At 36.8% G+C, this 16,939-nt stretch overlaps 1 protein-coding gene across 1 annotated transcript in view; it reads left to right on the top strand.

Annotated features, from left to right (window-relative positions):
• Positions 1-16,939, top strand: part of ANK3 (ankyrin 3) — a 382,716-nt gene that overhangs the window by 240,666 nt on the left and 125,111 nt on the right. The window contains exons 18-23 of the mRNA XM_042783328.1: positions 2,316-2,414; positions 7,484-7,582; positions 7,670-7,768; positions 8,311-8,406; positions 14,209-14,281; positions 14,446-14,508. Coding sequence (XP_042639262.1) covers positions 2,316-2,414; positions 7,484-7,582; positions 7,670-7,768; positions 8,311-8,406; positions 14,209-14,281; positions 14,446-14,508 — 529 coding nt within the window. The remainder of the gene's footprint in view (positions 1-2,315; positions 2,415-7,483; positions 7,583-7,669; positions 7,769-8,310; positions 8,407-14,208; positions 14,282-14,445; positions 14,509-16,939) is intronic.

The following is a 16,939-nucleotide window of genomic DNA, read 5'->3' as shown; positions in this document are numbered from 1 at the left end:
TGCTGGATTACAATGTTTCTAATAGAGGGGAGCACATAGAAAGTGAATACATGAATGTGACAATGAGGCTCTTTATCCAGACAAGGAAGAGAGGAAAACTAGAAGTGACTTCATGCCAAAGATAGCGGATGGGTAAACCATGGGGACAGTGTGTGAATGTAGAGAGGAGGAGGGAGGAGGGTGTTGGAGGGAGAGACAATGAGAAATTAGGACACATACTCAAAATACCTTTCCCAGACCTTACTGAGAACCTCTCAGTAAAGTATATTATATCTTCAGAGTTTTAAAAATTCTCAAACTTGAACAAATGACCATGGCTCTTTTATAAAATGTTATGGATGGAAAGTCTCTTTCCTCTAAAGTAGAACATGGAACATTGTTCTATGATTATGTCAGTGTTTGGGTGGTGCCGATTTTGGCCTGGTTTATTTTTCTTGAATTTTAAGGGGACACACCAACCCTTCATTTCATACTTCCTCTTTATTCAGTTTGAGTGAGTTGCCTCCAGAATTCCATATATATTATTAAACAGTCATCAGCAAGTGATTCTTTCTGAGTCCAATAATGTATTAGGTGGAATGATGCTGTTGCTGTTAGGTACCGTTGAGTCGGTTCCAACTCATCGTGACCCTGTGTACAGCACAACACAACACTGCCTGGGCCTGCACCATCCTCACAGACATTCCTGTGCGTGAGCCCATCACCACAGGCACTGTGTCAGTCGGTCTTGTTGAGGGTCTTCCTCTTTTTTGCTGACCTTGTGCTTTATGATAATCTTCTCCAAAGACTGGTATCTCCTGACAATATGACCAGAGGACTAGAGTCTTGCCATCCTCCCTTCAAAGGAGCATTTTGTGGAGTAAACCCACTGCGACTGAGTCAATTCTGACTCATAGCAACTCTGTAGGACACAGTAGAACTCCCCCCATAGGGTTTCCAAGGCTGTAAATCTTTACAGAAGCAGACTGTCTCATCTTTTCCTGAGGAGTAGGTTGTGGGTTCAAACTATCTGCCTTTTGGTTAACAGCTGAATACTTGAAGCACTGTACTAACACAGCTCCCTTTTGGCAGAATAGCAGCCCCTAAATAAATGATGTTCATTGTGGAGAGTGCTCTGTATCCTTCCTGACACTACTTTTAATTCATTTCTTTCCTCTGCCAAATAGGACAGACTGATTTTCTCATAGCACAGATCATACAGGCAGAGAGAGAACAGTCCAGGACCCAAGAAATTAACATCTGTGCTGATGATGGATGAAAGGGAAGCATGTACAAGCACTTATACCAACTCAGTTTCTATTAAATATTATTCATGGAGAAAAGAAAAGAAAAGAAAAAAAAAAAAAAAAAACACCTTTGTAATTAACAGTGGCTTTTAGCATGGTGCCTAAGGCACTTTACTTCTAACCAGAAGGATGGAGGTTCAAACCCACCAGCCACTCCTCGGAAGGAAGGTTGGGCAATCTACTTTTGTAGTGATACTGATTCGGAAACCTGAGGAGGGGTTGCTATGAGTCAGGTTTGACTCGATGGCACATAATAACAACAACCACTTTTAATGGGGTTTTTTCTTGGCCATTAGAATAACCATGTGGCCTTCATATTCTGTGGTAGGGACAGTTTCAGATCTTCTTATTAAAGTTATAAGCCATCTAATGGCCTGGAAATTCTCATGCTATACGGTTCACGTGACATTTCACAGATGATGTTTCTGACCCAGAAGCAACATGCAGACAATATCTATCATGCCTTGGGTGTTAATATTTAAATGAGAAAGTATTATCATTATATGTCAGTGTTCACTGGGGCCTGACTTTGTAAATAATTTTTGTTTTAATTATTTTTGCCAAAGCTAGTACCATTAATAATGTGTTTAAAAAGTCTGCAAAATGTTGTAAAAGATACTATTTTTTGGAGATGAACATTGAAGACTGTAGAAGAAAATGCCATGATGTTTTTCTTCCCAGCTGGGATTTACTTTAAAATTGCTTTGCAAAGAACAGAAAGGAAAAGAGAGATGGATCAAGCAAATAAGGAAAAACCTTCATAATTATTGGACCTGTGATGAGTAGTCAGGGTTCATTGCACCAATCCCTCCAGTTTTGAGTATAGTTCAGATTTTTCATTATTCCAACAGATAGCAGTGTTACTGCAGTGCTCATATGGTGTGCTATGTAAACATATTGTGTAGGCTTTTTTTTTTAATGTAGAAAGATGGGCCAGTTATCCTAGAATTTACAAATTAACTCCTCACGCATGGCTATGTGTACTATACTCCCTCCTGTAAGATGACTGTGAACGTGAATCTTTTGCAGAGTGGCCTGACCCCACTCCATCTGGCTGCTCAAGAAGACAGAGTGAATGTGGCTGAAGTCCTCGTGAATCAAGGGGCTGATGTGGATGCTCAGACAAAGGTATCCCCTCCCCACATGCAGAAAAAATGTACCTGTATGAAGTGTCATTTGGTGGCTGCTGTATGGAAGCAACAACAGTCTTGTAGGGGGAAAAAAACCTTAAATCATATCTTTTATTCCTAATGTTTAAACATTGATTTGTGCATAGGACACCCAAGTCTCTGGTTGTAGTGTCCCAGGTGCCGACCTTATCAATATTGCTCTATGAAACACTACTGACTGCTTGTTATAATAGATTCATGTTCCAAGGGCAGAGGGTGAAAGCCTCCTACGTTTATTAGTTTTTGTGACTGACTTTAAAAAAAGTGTGTAAAAAGTTTGTCAGTACTCTGTGACCTCGACTTTGTTCAGGTATAATTTATGGACAAGGATAATTTAAGGTTAATTCAGTATTGCTTGCTTGCTAAATTCTTTATAATGTATGTATTTATTCTCTCTTTCTCTCCTTTTCCTTTTCATAACCAAAATAGCTATCTTTGCAAAAAGCAAATAAAAATTTAAAATTTCTGATCAATGTCATGTACTGTTAGGATTTCAAATTCAGATAATAGAAAGATATGTTTTGTGTTATCATCATAATTAATTTCATTTCTCTGCATGTTTTCTTTGAGAGCTTAATCTTTTCCTTCATATTAAACTTGTTTTAGCTATTTAAAATTAGAACCCTTCTGTGTCATGTTGACACATGCACACACAAAAGAATGCTTATTAAATGGTATATTGTGAATAAAAACATTTTATGTATAATATAGATATGTTTGGGGAGCTCTGCTGGCATAGTGCCTAAGGCATTTGACTGCTAACCAGAAGGCTGGTGGTTCAATCCCACCAGCCACTCCTTGGAAGGAAGGTTGGCAATGTACTTCCATAGTGATACCACCTTGGAAACCCAAAGAAGGATCACTATGAGTCAGACCTGACTCGATGGCAGTGAGTTTGGTTTGGTTTTTATAGATATATTCTGAGGTATCCAACAGATACTGAAGATACTAATAACACAGAAGTATCACCATGAATTAACTAAGTAAAAAGTGTTACAGATGCCAAGACAAGACTGAATTTAATTTGATTTCTTTATCTTGAATACTTTCAGCAGTAAAGAATCTGCTACTTTGGAAATAACAACTTCATGATAAATATATTCACCCTATATTATTTTATTTATACAAACATACACATCATCCACAAAGATTAAGTACTTCTTTAAGTTATCTCTCCCTTTATATGCATAAAATTCTAGAAGGCAAGGACTAAGTCACTTTAAGTGGACCAAATCAGGTCCATCTAAATTGTGCTGCTGTCCACAGGGTTAAATATCCCATTTCTGTTTTTCAATCTCATTTATACTGAGAAAACTTATGAGAAAACCATTCATAAAAAATATAGTCTTCTGTGGATCTTTACCTGCATATTATGAAGTTATATTTAGTTTAATGTGACAGTAGAAAAATTTTACTTAAAAAGACAGGATCAGTACAAAAAAATTGTAATACATTCATACATATATGTATGTGTGTGTGTCTATACACACACACGCACACACACACACACACTAGGAGCTCTGGTGGCATAGTGCCTAAGGCATTTGACTGCTAACCAGAAGGCTGGCAGTTAAAACCCACCACCCACTCCTCAGAAGGAAGACTGGGCAATGTTCAACTTTGGAAACCCAAGGAGGGTTAGCTGCGAGTCGGAACTGAGTCAACGGCAGAGAGGTTTTTTTGTTTTGTTTTGTTTTGTTTTTTTTTAATATACTTACTGCAATAAACAAAATCAGGTAGAAGTTAAAATTGTGGGTGGTAATGAGGAAGATTGTGCAGAGTGCAGGGAAGGCCAAGGACTGATTCCTAGAGAGCCACCATTTTTTGGAGACTGCGGAGAATATGGAACTTTCCTGTCCCATCTCTCACAAGCTGTTCTGTGTAAGGAGGTGCCTGACTGCTGCTTAATATGTTTCTATGGATGATATCACAGATGAAAAAATATCAGCCAGAATCTTCTACTTGAGCCTGTTTGCTCTTTCTAAATAAATACAACTTTGCAGTTAGCCAAGTGTAACACAGTCAACTCCCACGATCTCTTCCTGCTAATTTCTTTCAATCTTTCATTTACTATATCTTTAAAATATTTATTGAGCACATATGATATGTCAGGCTCTGTTTCAGGCCCTGAATAATGATAGCTAAAACGTGCTATGTGCCAGGCGTTGTTTAAGTATTTGTGAGCATATTTAATCCTTACAACAACTTTGTGAGGTTGGTGTTGTTCATTAAATTTCATTTCATTATGTATAAACCAAGGCACAAGCAATTAGATCACTTGCCCAAAGTCACACAGAGAGTAAGTGGCAGAGCTGGTTCCAAACCCACTCAGTCTGCCTTCACAATCAATGCTCTTAGCCATTAAGCTTATTCTCACTCATTTTTTCTTCATTGGGAAGAACAGCTTGATCAGTGGATCAGTGTTTATAAGTATCACTTCATAATCAACAGATGGAAAACTGAAGAAAGTTACTAAAGACTCTGGGGGTGTTTTTCTGCAGTTTGAAGCCTCACTCAGTGTTGCTAAAAGAAAGAAAAGACTAACTTCAGCTTGTAGTGATGTTACAAGTTAGGGCAGCAATGGAAAAAGAGGAAACACTGCCCAATTATCTGAGCTCTGTTTTGTTGTTGTTGTTCAAGCTAGTTAGTCTTTCCAAAATGTATTACTGCTAGTTGGAAAGAATTTTTCAAATCACATCATTCTGCACATATTTTTTAAGATGCTACTTATTAGGAATGTTGTGACCTTCAATGAGTGGGAGAGACCCAACTTGGTCTCTCTAAAAATAAGTTTAATCATCTTGGCTCTACACAAATAATTTTAATAAAATACTGTAGTGTTTGAGGAAGCATCACAAGACCAGCTCTTAAAGATTTCAATGAACAAGGGAGAGAAGGAGGAGTAGATGAGCTCCGAATTTTAATGGATGGGAGGGCGGCTGTGGGAGGCCAGATACTAGGTACCAGTCAGTAGTCTATTACAATAACTTAATCTTTTAGCAGGAATGAGATGGAAGGCTATAAGAAAGAATGAAAACTATATATTAAAATACTTCAAGTGTTCTATTGCTAAAGAAATCTAATATATTTAGCACAACCACCATTGGAAACTGTTGTATTATTACTTAGACATATATACTAAAAATTTGAAGAGTAAATATGTAGATTTTTAAAATATTTTCAACACTTTTTTTTAACTTGGGTACAGTGTTCTTTACACTGAACTTGGGAACAATGTTGCTTAATTGTACTGAGAACTGATTGGATAAAACTATTTTCATTACTCCCTTACTAAGCAGCATTCTGAACACTAATGCATTATCCTAAGTTATTCAGTGCCAAAAAAGAAAAACACTGCAAAATAGGCAAGTGAATTCTGGTCAGAAAACAAACAAAAACTATATTTATAGTTGTGGATGAAGTGGCTTTAGGGGTAGTAAGTCAATCTCATATTGTCAGTTTTACGCACAGTCAAGTTCATTCCAACTCATGCCATCCTTATGTGTGTATGAAACTACGACTGTACTCTATAGGTTTCCAATGGCTGATTTTTCAAAAGTAGATTGCTAGGCCTTCCAGGATGCTTCTTGGTGGACTTGAACCTTCAACCTATTGATTTTCATCTGAGCATGTTGACAGTTTGCACCACCCCAGGACTCCCAGTCTCATACACAATGGTTATTGTGAGCTTATCAGTGGGAGTCTGCTCACTGGGAATACACTGGCAGCTCAGTTTGTGGAATACAATTGACCAGAGGCAGGTGTCTAGTATATCTCTGGTGAGGTATCTTCATCCTCCACAACTAGCTGTGGTCTGTGGCATCCTCTTCAAATTCAAATATACCCATTTACTGTGGTGACCATAAAGACACATTAGTGGTGTCAAACATGAGCTACAGACTTTTGAAAATGTGAAATAACCCCATGCTACTTTCAGGAAAGCTGCAGTAGTCAGCACTCTGACTTTCAGTGATCTGCTACTGCCAGCATCATCCTACGCTGAGATTAAACACTGGCATTGAAATCACGGGGTTGTATCTGTTACAGCATAGCCACCTAGAAAAGAACACAGGATATCCTTACTTAAAAAAATAATAATAATCTTGATGAAAAAATATATACTTAGGTGTATTTATTTTCATACATAACTTACATCCCCAAAGGGGTCAGTGGATACTAATTAGAAAAACAATCCATTGTTTCATCTATATTAGTGGTTTTCAAACTGTGAGACTTCAGCTAGGCAGACCCAAAACCAAAACATACTGCCTTCGAGTTGATTCCAACTCAACAGCAACCTGTAGCACAGAATAGAACTGCCCCATAGGGTTTCCAGGGCCATAAATCTTTACCCAAGCAGATTGCCACATCTTTCTCCTGCAGAACAGCTGATGGGTTCAAATTACCAACATTTTGGTTAGCTGCCAAGCTCTTAACTACTGCACCAGGAGGGCTCCTCTGCTAGGCAGGCAGAGAGACATTAACTAGAGCATATATATCTAGATCAAGTTCATGCTTCTCAGACAACCCTAACCCATACCAGTCTTTTTCTCTTTGATATTTTTATGTTGCTCTCAATCTCTGTCATGCATTGTGATTATCATCTACTGCTCTGCATTATCATTTAGCCGCTTTGTATTTTTTGCCTAGATTTTAGGCTTTTAGTGGGTGGGATGTTCAATAAACTCTAGTTCAAGTCTGTCTATAGAACATTCCTCTAACCCTTTAGAAGAAGCCACTTAACCGGTCAATTTAGGCTGTCAGTTACGTCATCTTCTTGAAAAGTTGTTATGAGAATAAAATGAACTGATACATGGGAGAGAACTTTGGGCAGTTAAAGAACTATTTACCTATGAAATAGTATTGTTATTGACATCTAAGATTAGCTCCCAGAAGTATCAAAGGTGATTTTACATATATATATAAACTACTCCTGTTTTTAATTTTGCTTCTATTTAGGATAGCTGTTACTAAATGGAAGCAATTATAATGTTTCTTTTAAATATATATATACATATACAATTACAGATGGGATACACACCACTACATGTGGGCTGCCATTATGGAAACATCAAGATTGTTAATTTCCTGCTCCAGCATTCAGCAAAAGTTAATGCCAAAACAAAGGTAAACTGCTTTCCTCTTCGTTTGCAACAAAATCAATGATTTTGTATCAAAGGAAGTCATAGTCATTTCTGTGATCTTCTTCCACAGAATGGGTACACGCCGTTGCATCAAGCCGCTCAACAGGGACATACACATATAATAAACGTGTTGCTTCAGAACAATGCCTCCCCCAATGAGCTCACTGTGGTAAGAGCTATGGGCCAGGTCAAAGGAAGGAAGGAGAAGATGATCCTAGGCTACGTTTTTCATTGTGCACGTTTTTCATTGTGCCCCTCTGTTGCTTTTACACTTGCACTAATAGTCATGGACCAGGCCTGTAGTAGAAAGAGGAAAACAGGACAATAACCATATTGTTGTGAGCTGTCCAAAGAGAGGTGTGCTTCATGTTTCTCACTGTAACAGCTACTAATCGCATCGCCACCTACTAGGAAGTACATATACAAGAAGAAATATGTGTGTGTTTCATTGATTGCTTCCTTACAACATTTAAAAAGTCTGTTGCATTCTGTGTGTAACTGCCCAGACTTTGCGCTGTGAATAGAAACAGGTTAGGCAGGTTTTGTGCAAGGCATGTCTCTAGTGAAACAGTTTCCGTGTATGACAACGGGATGGGTCTGATGAGACATTCCCTTAGGTTTTATATAGTCAAGACACGTGGACATATATGGGCATTAGAGCGTGTGGAAGAAGACTTGTTAATTCCCTGTTTGCGTTTTTCCCCTTGCCAGAATGGAAACACTGCCCTGGCCATCGCCCGGCGCCTTGGCTACATCTCAGTGGTCGACACCCTAAAGGTAGTCACTGAAGAGACCGTGATGACGACTGTAAGTAATGGATACAGAACCTTGTTACCCTGAGAGTCAGTTATCAGATTGTAGTTTTTTCTGGATTTCTCTGAGATGAACCTTCTTTCTCCCCATTAAGAGATTAAACTCTATATTTTGTAATGGTATCACTTCATGGTTGCAAGTTAGGATAGGAAAACTGCCATCTCTAATATTAATAAAAATTAAAAACACTAAAAATAACTTTTTAAAAGTTGCATTAGTAACTATAGAGTTTATAGCTTCATATAAAGCTAAATGTATTTGTTTTGATGTCAAAAAAATTTAATGGAATGATAACAAAAGTAGAAGGTTTTTTAACATCCTTCCTTGGTAATGTGAGAAAGTTGACAACCCTTAACTTAGTCATTAAAATGTTTTAACTCACAAATGTTACATAGACACCTTATAATTATTGTTTTAAAAAAATTGTTAAAAATATAACATTACAGATAAGTCAAAGTTGTTTTTGACCACTGTGAGCTCTCTTCTCTAGTGGCCATATTTTGAAGATTTTAACAAAACAAACAATACCATGTTGTGTTAAAATTTAAGTACATCTTTGCCAGGAGACCCTATTGCATCAGACACAATTTTACAAGCTGCATCTTCTACGATAAGTCATTTCTTTTATCCCCATTTGGCCCCTTTGAACTCCATCATGGTCAAGTTAACTTTGGAATTGAGAGAAGATATTGTACCATATCAGAGACTTTTTTTTCATTTATCCTTGACTCCGTGGCTGAACACGCAGGCCCCAGATTAACTACGTACAATGCAAATTTAGGAGTCTGGAACATTTGGAATTATCAACTCCACCTCCTTTTCTCTCCACCACTATGCAACATGAATGAAGGCAGAGTTATTATCTTCTTCAGATCACTTTGTGTACACAGGGATTCATGTCAGGAACATGGGTTGAATGATTTGATAGCTACTTACAGATATAACTGATTATATAACAAATAATTGAGTTATTTGACTCTGGGCTTTAGAAAAGGAGCTCTGGTGGCGTAGTGCCTAAGGCATTTGTCTGCTAACCAGAGGGTTGGAGGTCAAACTCACTAGCCACTCGGTGGGAGGAGGATGGGGCACTCTGTTTCCGTAAAGATTTACTGCCTCCAAAACCCAAAGAGGGTTGCTGTGAGTAGGAATTGATTCAAAGGAAGTGAGTTTGGTTTGGTTTGGGCTTTAGAAACTAAAAAGCAATCCCGGTAATGGCAGAGAGATTTTGTAATTTGCAAAAGAGAAAAGAAAATAATGGCTTTAATGGGCTAGATGATGATTCTGAACTGGGGATGAATTTGCCCTAAAGGGGCACGTGGCAGTGTCTGGAGACGTTTTTGGTCATACAGCTGGTGAGGAACTATGGGCATCTAGTGGGTAGAGGCCAGGGGAACCCTCCCCCAGGTTAAAGAAAGATGCCCAAAAGATCAGCAGTGCTGAGGTTGAGGAGCCCTAGAGAGAGACTACACAGATGAAAATGTGGAGGAGAAACATTTATTTACCAAATGTCTCTGCAAAAGATGGTCTCAGACTTTTACTCTGAGATAAAAGAAAAACATGTGCCACTAATGTTTTTAAAAGTCATTTTGTACAAAAAAAGGTTGATCCAATGGAGTAAGGGGGGCAGGGATTGTACTCAAGCCTTAATTTTTGAGTCTACTGTGTCAACATAAACTGAAAAAATAAATAAATAAATAAACCCACTGCCATGGAGTCGATTCCAACTCAAAGCAACCCTGCAGAATAGAGTAAAACTTTGCCCCATAGGGTTGCTGAGGCTGGAAATCTTTACGGAAGCAGACTGCCACTTCTTTCTCTCACAGAGTGGCTGATGGGTTCAGAACACTGACTTTTTGTTTTGAAGTTAAGTACTTTAACCACTGTGCCACCAGGCGGCTCATAATAATATCTCCACTCATTAATTAGTTATTCTGGCAAGGAGCATCCTTACGCACCCACAGCAAAGGTTCAAAGTTCTCAAATTAAGCATTTCCTTATACTTCCTAGGCAACAAGATTGCTTGCCAAATTCTATTTCAGGAAAGACCTTCTGACCCACAATAGAATTATGGATCAGAACAGGCAAGGATGCATCTGTTATTTATTTCCATAATTTGGAAGGTTATTGTCTGTGAAGAGTAAATCAGTGATGTAAAGGTCCCTAGTTTCAAGTGCAGATTTTTGACTTTATGAGACAATTTGTCTAAAATTTCTACACATTGATTTCAGACACCTCTGACTATTTCATTTTCTTAAAATCTATGATTAAATTCTCAAGAAAAAAAGTTAAAACAATCTTCACTAACTTTAATTTTCTAGATACTTCACATAGTTCTGGTGGGGAGAAGGAGGCCTGATGGTGCAGTGGTTAAGTGCTTGGCTGGTAACTGGAAGGTTGGCAGTTGGCAACCACAAGCCATGCTCCACAGGAGGGAAATAGACAATCTGCTTCCTTCAAGATTTACAGCTTTGGATACTCAATGGGGCAGTTCTACTCTGTCCTATAGAGTTGCTATGAGTTGGAATCCACTCAACAGCAGTGGGTTTGGTTTTTTGCTTTGGTGCAGTGCTTAAGGCATTTGACTGTTAACCAGAAGGTTGATGGTTCAAACCCACTAGCATCTCTGCAGAAGGAACATGGGGCAATCTACTTCGGTAAATATTTACCACCTCAGAAAACCCATGGGAGTTGCTATGAGTTGGAATTGACTTGATGGCAGTGGGTTTTTTTGTTTATTTGTTTGTTTTTTAAGTGATGGTGAGGAAGAGAGGGAGGAGGACAAGATATTAAATAATGGCCAAGTATCACAATGCTATAAAAGATTCAGAAACACTGCAATAAATTTATAAAACTTATAATTCAAAGGAGAGAGAGAGTTGAAGCATTAAAAATGTTTATGGTGGTTTGGAGTACAAACTTATTTGATAAAATGTAAACGACTTTCTTACCCTTGAGGAAAGTTCAAAATGTTTGTTTGATATCAAAAAAAAGCCTTAAGAGAATGTAACATTAAATACAGAGGAATTAAAGTTACAGGTCAAGAAATCTAATAAAACAGGAAGAAGGGTGTCAAGGCTCTGGTTCCTATTAAAAGACATAATGTGTGTGAGAGTCATGCCATTTCACTCCCAACATGACCAGCTGGCTGGGTTGGTGACTTCCTATCATGGGCTCCAAGAGGAAGGAGACATAGTTCATGCTACCAATGGAAAAAGCCCAGTTTACCTAATGAAGCAAATGAGGCACCCAGGAAATGAAATGCTCATGTTGATTGAAAATAAGAGTCATTTAAGGTCTCTGAAATGTAGTCCAACATTGTGGTACTTGAGACTTTATTTCACCCTAAGACACCACTTTGTCAGCACTGTTTTGATGGTTACATGTAACTTAGATTAGAGGAGAACTGACAATTCACGGTGTAGTCTGTGATCTGAAGTTAGGTAAACGTAGCATAGCTTCCACCAGACGCATACATTTTGTAGTTACTGGGACTCTGGCAACGATTGTCACCATAGGAAGACCACTTTTTCCAAAGCCTTAAAATAAGGATGTATCTTCCATAGGCTACAATGTATGATGAGGCGCTTCTGAGAATGATGTTTTAGTAAATGAAATTAGTCTTGGCGACATAGGAAACTGAATGGGTAGAAGCTGATATCCAAAAGATATGAACAAAGCTATCTAAACTGCACTGTTTAAAATCCTCTTTTCCCTAGCAACGAGCACATCTAGTGCCCAAATACTGGTTTCTAATACCATTCTCTAATAAAGGAACCAGGGCTCCTTGGAGATGTGTCTAAATCTAGGAGTGGGACAAGAAGTCCACAAAATATCAAAAATGCCTGGAGCATCTTATCCTGTTAAAAAGTGATAAAGTGCTTCCCCTGTCAAGAAATAAATACACACACACACAAATTATGGGGATATGTCAAAAGGATATATATGATTGTATAGGAATATACACAAAATATAAATATCTGTGAATCCATACTATATAAATAAGTGATTGAATACATAAATGAGAGATAAGAGAAAGATCTCTTAGGCAAAAGAATTCCAAATAATTTATGATACTATGTTGTCCTCAAGGAGATGGAGCATAAGTCCCCACTCTTTATTGTGGGCTGTGCATAGTGACTTCCTTCCAAAGTAAACAGTATAGAAAGGGAAGAAATAGACTTAACTTTACAATAGAAAAACCTAACAAACACAGTACTTTGGTCAGATGGTCAAGATCAACATCACCAGTGATAAGTCATGGTGATAGTATGTGCATTGATTTGAAGTGTTGAAAGTGGCACCTTACCTCTGTGGTCTTCCTGCTAAAAACATATAACCCCAGTCTAACTGTAAGAAAAACATCAGACAAATCCCAAATTAGGAAAAAGCCACAAAATACCTGACCAATACCTCTCAAGGCTGTTAAAAGTCATCAGGGAAAAAAAAAAGGGTAGGGGTGTGTGTGTGTGTGTGTGTGTGTGTGTGTATGTACACCCACTAGCCACTCCTCGGAAGGAAGATCAGGCAATCTACTTCCATAGAGATACTGCCTGGGAAACCCAAGGAGGGGTCACTATGAGTCAAATTGAGTTGATGGCAGTGAGTTATATATAAAAATACAAAATTCTGGATGGGATCCTGGGATAGAAAAAGGATCTTATTTTAAAATTTAAATATGCATACATTATATACTTTAATTAATGATAATATCTAAATATTGGTTTATTAATTATGACAATATATAATATAAATGTAAGATGTGAATAATAGGGAAATGGGGTAGGGGGTATATGAGAATTCTCTATACTGTCTGTGATTTTTCTATAAATCTAAAATTTTTTCAAAATTTTTGACATTTACTTAAAAAAATTCCTAATGACTATATTACATGATAAAGGATTACCAAATAATGCTTTATTTCAACACTGGAATTGGGGAGGGAGGCTATAAATTACATTGAAGTCTTGTTGATTAGAAACAATGAATTTGTACCTTTCAATAATTTTAATAAACTAGATTTTTTTAGCTCTCTTTTTTCAGTGTGTATCTTTCTTTGCACTATTAGCCTTTCATATGCTCAGAATTAAAATAATAATTTTAAAACTAAAACATTAAGTCATTAAGTCTCTTAGATAGACATAATCTATATAGGTATAAAGTTATCAAAGCACAAGTCAAAAAGTATAGTATTTGTTCTGTAATAGATTGCTTTTTAAAATATTTAGGAGGTTAAAATGATCTTGTAAATACATTACCTCTAAAATATATTTTTACATACTTACTTGTAAAAATATTATTAATACTTTATATTAGTTTATTCTAAGAGTTTAAATGTACAGAAGGAGAAGACAAAATCAACGGCTAACTTGGCAAAAGTAATCAAATCATGTTGCTTGTCATTCATTTAGCTTATATTCAGCCAAGACCTTTAGTGGAATGAGGTGAGATATCAGGTTCATCATGAAAAAGTACAGCAATGATGTAGGAGGAGCCATACCTCTTTTCTTCTCTTTTCCTTTGCAGAACCTTCTAAAGGACCTCAGTCTTTTAGGCTGATGTACTTTGTCACTAGAATTCCTTTGCCTCATATCCTTTCACTACCCTGTAGGTGTTGAAGACCTTAATGCCACAAAGAGACAACACTATGGTGCCATTTTATAAGTGAGAGCTTCCCCATGTTGAACACAAGTCCTACATATAGAACTTACTGATTTATTTAAGAAAAAAATGAGTAGTCTTGCTAAAAAATGAGATTTGCTTCCATTAAACTGACTGCTTTTTTTTTTTTCTTACTAGACTATCACGGAGAAACACAAAATGAATGTTCCAGAAACAATGAATGAAGTTCTTGATATGTCTGATGATGAAGGTATGGAAACATCCCTTGAGTTTATAATGATTAGGAGTGACTATGCATTTTCTGTTTCCTGAAGAAAATTCATTGCAAAAATATTTTAGAAGCATTGAAATGTTTGTTGTAGTGTAAGGAACATGCATTTTATATGCTTAACATTGTTTGCTTAAATCGTGCAGTTCGTAAAGCCAATGCCCCTGAAATGCTCAGTGATGGCGAATATATCTCAGATGTTGAAGAAGGTATTTGTGAATTTTTATTGTGATGAAACTTAACTACCAGCTTTATCCTTCTTTTCTGTCTTTGAAATGTAACACTTCCTTGAGTTACTAACTTTTCATATTATTTTGAGGTAATTTATACCTAATTTTAAAAACACATATTTGGTATTACTGGTTGTATACTTTTAGCCTCATGAAACCATCTTTCCTTGATTCCATTTTCCAGTGTTAAAATGTCACTAATTATCTGGACTTTTTCCTTTCTATTTGTTTCCTTTAGGCAGAAAGTTGATATGTCTATTGTTTATATCTGAAAACCTAGAAAGAGAAAACTAATTGTTTTTGTTTTAAAACAACAGAAATTTATTCTCTCTCAATTCTAGACAATGTTTATAGGTTTTTTGTTTGTTTTTTAAATAACAGAAAGTATCTTTACAGGCAAGGGATTAAATGACTATTCTAGGATTTACTGTAAACTTTTGTACTAAAAGGAGCTTTGATCTTAAACTAATAATGAAAACTCAGTATGAACAAAACTGCTTTCCAAATTTGAATTTTCAGTAATGATTTAATGAAGGACAGTAAAATATAAATGACTGTAGTTTTAGGTCATGTGTTTAAAAGAAACTATTTGCTTTTCTGCCTTACTTAAACATTAAAGCATTTGCCAAGGTCATGATGTAGAAATATATTAATGAATTACATATTTAAATGTTCCACTGGAAAACAGTGAATAAATATTACAAGGATGGCAAAATTTGGAGTTTTACTGAAATCGTGAAATATTTAATAAAGTAGAATTCATATTCTGTTTGTTTCCCTCTTGAATCATTTGACTCTCCTAAACAATGTTCTATCTTGTTCCCTCCATGGGCCATCTCCCATACGATATTTTCTCTTGGATCAGTCTTAGTGTTGCTGATCTTTCTCTACCTTTGGGTAATCTTCTCTATTTTAATTATTGGTTCCTTCTTTGATTTGCCTAAATTTCATTGGAAACCTAAATAGTTAAAAAGCCTACCTGATCCAAAGTCAGTTTAACCTTGTCTGTATACAATGGCTGCCCACTTTTAAGTACATTGTGGCCACGGACTGCATACCCAGAAGAACTAATTCCTTGGTGGTCATTTAGGGACCTGGGAGGACCTTTCTCACTGTCTGTAGATGAATGTCGTTTTGATAACAGTTAAATGCTTTTACTCATTTGTCTTTCTTTTACTGTAAAACCTCAGCTATATACTTACCTCTGTTCTATGCCCAAATGGATATTTTTATCATCTTTAGAATTTTAGTATTAGTATGCCTTATTGTCGTATTATATTTCAGTGCCTTCTCGTGCAAAATTCTCAAAAGAGTTTCTTCTGTGCAGGAGATAAATTAAAAATTGTTTTCTCATGTAACCATTCATGAGGTCAAAAATTATATTTCCCAGATGAAATTTTTTTGAAGTATAATATGACAATCATAGACTAAAAACTACTGGTCCTTTAACAAAATATCCCACAGAGTCACACTGATGAGAGGCCAAGTTTGAATGGACATAAAACACCCTTACATATGTGACATAATCTATATGATTGTGAAATAATTTCCAAAAAGGAGAAATTTTGAATCTCTTAATTTCAATATATTTAATCCAGCTTTTTCACTAGAGATGATAATCATTTCCTTTAGATTTATCTCAGCTTGAGAGTTTGAAATTAAAAAGCAGATTTTAACTTTTAACTTACCAATTTTTCTTTAAATATTTTGGCTCTTGCTTAATGGGTGTAACCATGGGGTGTTGGACTCAAATTGCTTTTGGTTTCGTAATGTAGAAGGGTATAAAGTGGAAAGGAATTGCTTAAAGGTCACTTAATCTGAATGACAGTAAGTGCTGAAACAGCTCTATAGAATCCTCTGCCCAGGAGCCTCTCTGCCCAATATTTCAATCGATGGAAAATGAATTAACAAACAACCTAGTCCATGTAGGAAAACTCTGACTTTGAAAATTCTTCATTTTCCTGAGCCCCTTATAGCTTTAAAGCAGCTCTGGTGTGCTATAGTGGTTAAGGGATTTGGCTGCTAACAAAAAGGTAGGTGGTTCAAACCCACCAACCCTCTGTGAAAGAAAGATGAGGCAGTCTGCTTCTGTAAAGATTTACAACCTTGGGAACCCTATGGGGTTTCTGTGAGTTAGAATCAACTCAATAGCAATGACTTTGGTTTGATTTGGTTTTGTAGCTTTTTTCATTGATTTAGGCTCTGTTACATTCTGCACCATTTAGAATAAAAATCTGCTTCTGCTGTGTAAAATCCTTCAGATATTTCAGAAGACTTTTCATGCAGTTCCTCTCTGACCATCCTAGCCACTCTCTTAAGCACAGCTCTGGTAGCATAGTGGCTAAGACACTTGCCTGCTAACCAGACGGCTGGCGGTTCAAACCCACCAGCCACTCCTCGGAAGGAAGGT

The sequence above is a fragment of the Orycteropus afer genome, unplaced genomic scaffold, assembly GCF_000298275.1.
Source record: "Orycteropus afer afer isolate SDZICR_OR568_19922 unplaced genomic scaffold, OryAfe1.0 scaffold00016, whole genome shotgun sequence".
Taxonomy (NCBI): domain Eukaryota; kingdom Metazoa; phylum Chordata; class Mammalia; order Tubulidentata; family Orycteropodidae; genus Orycteropus; species Orycteropus afer.
Note: the sequence above shows the minus strand (reverse complement) of the source record. Positions and strands in the feature narration are given on the sequence as shown.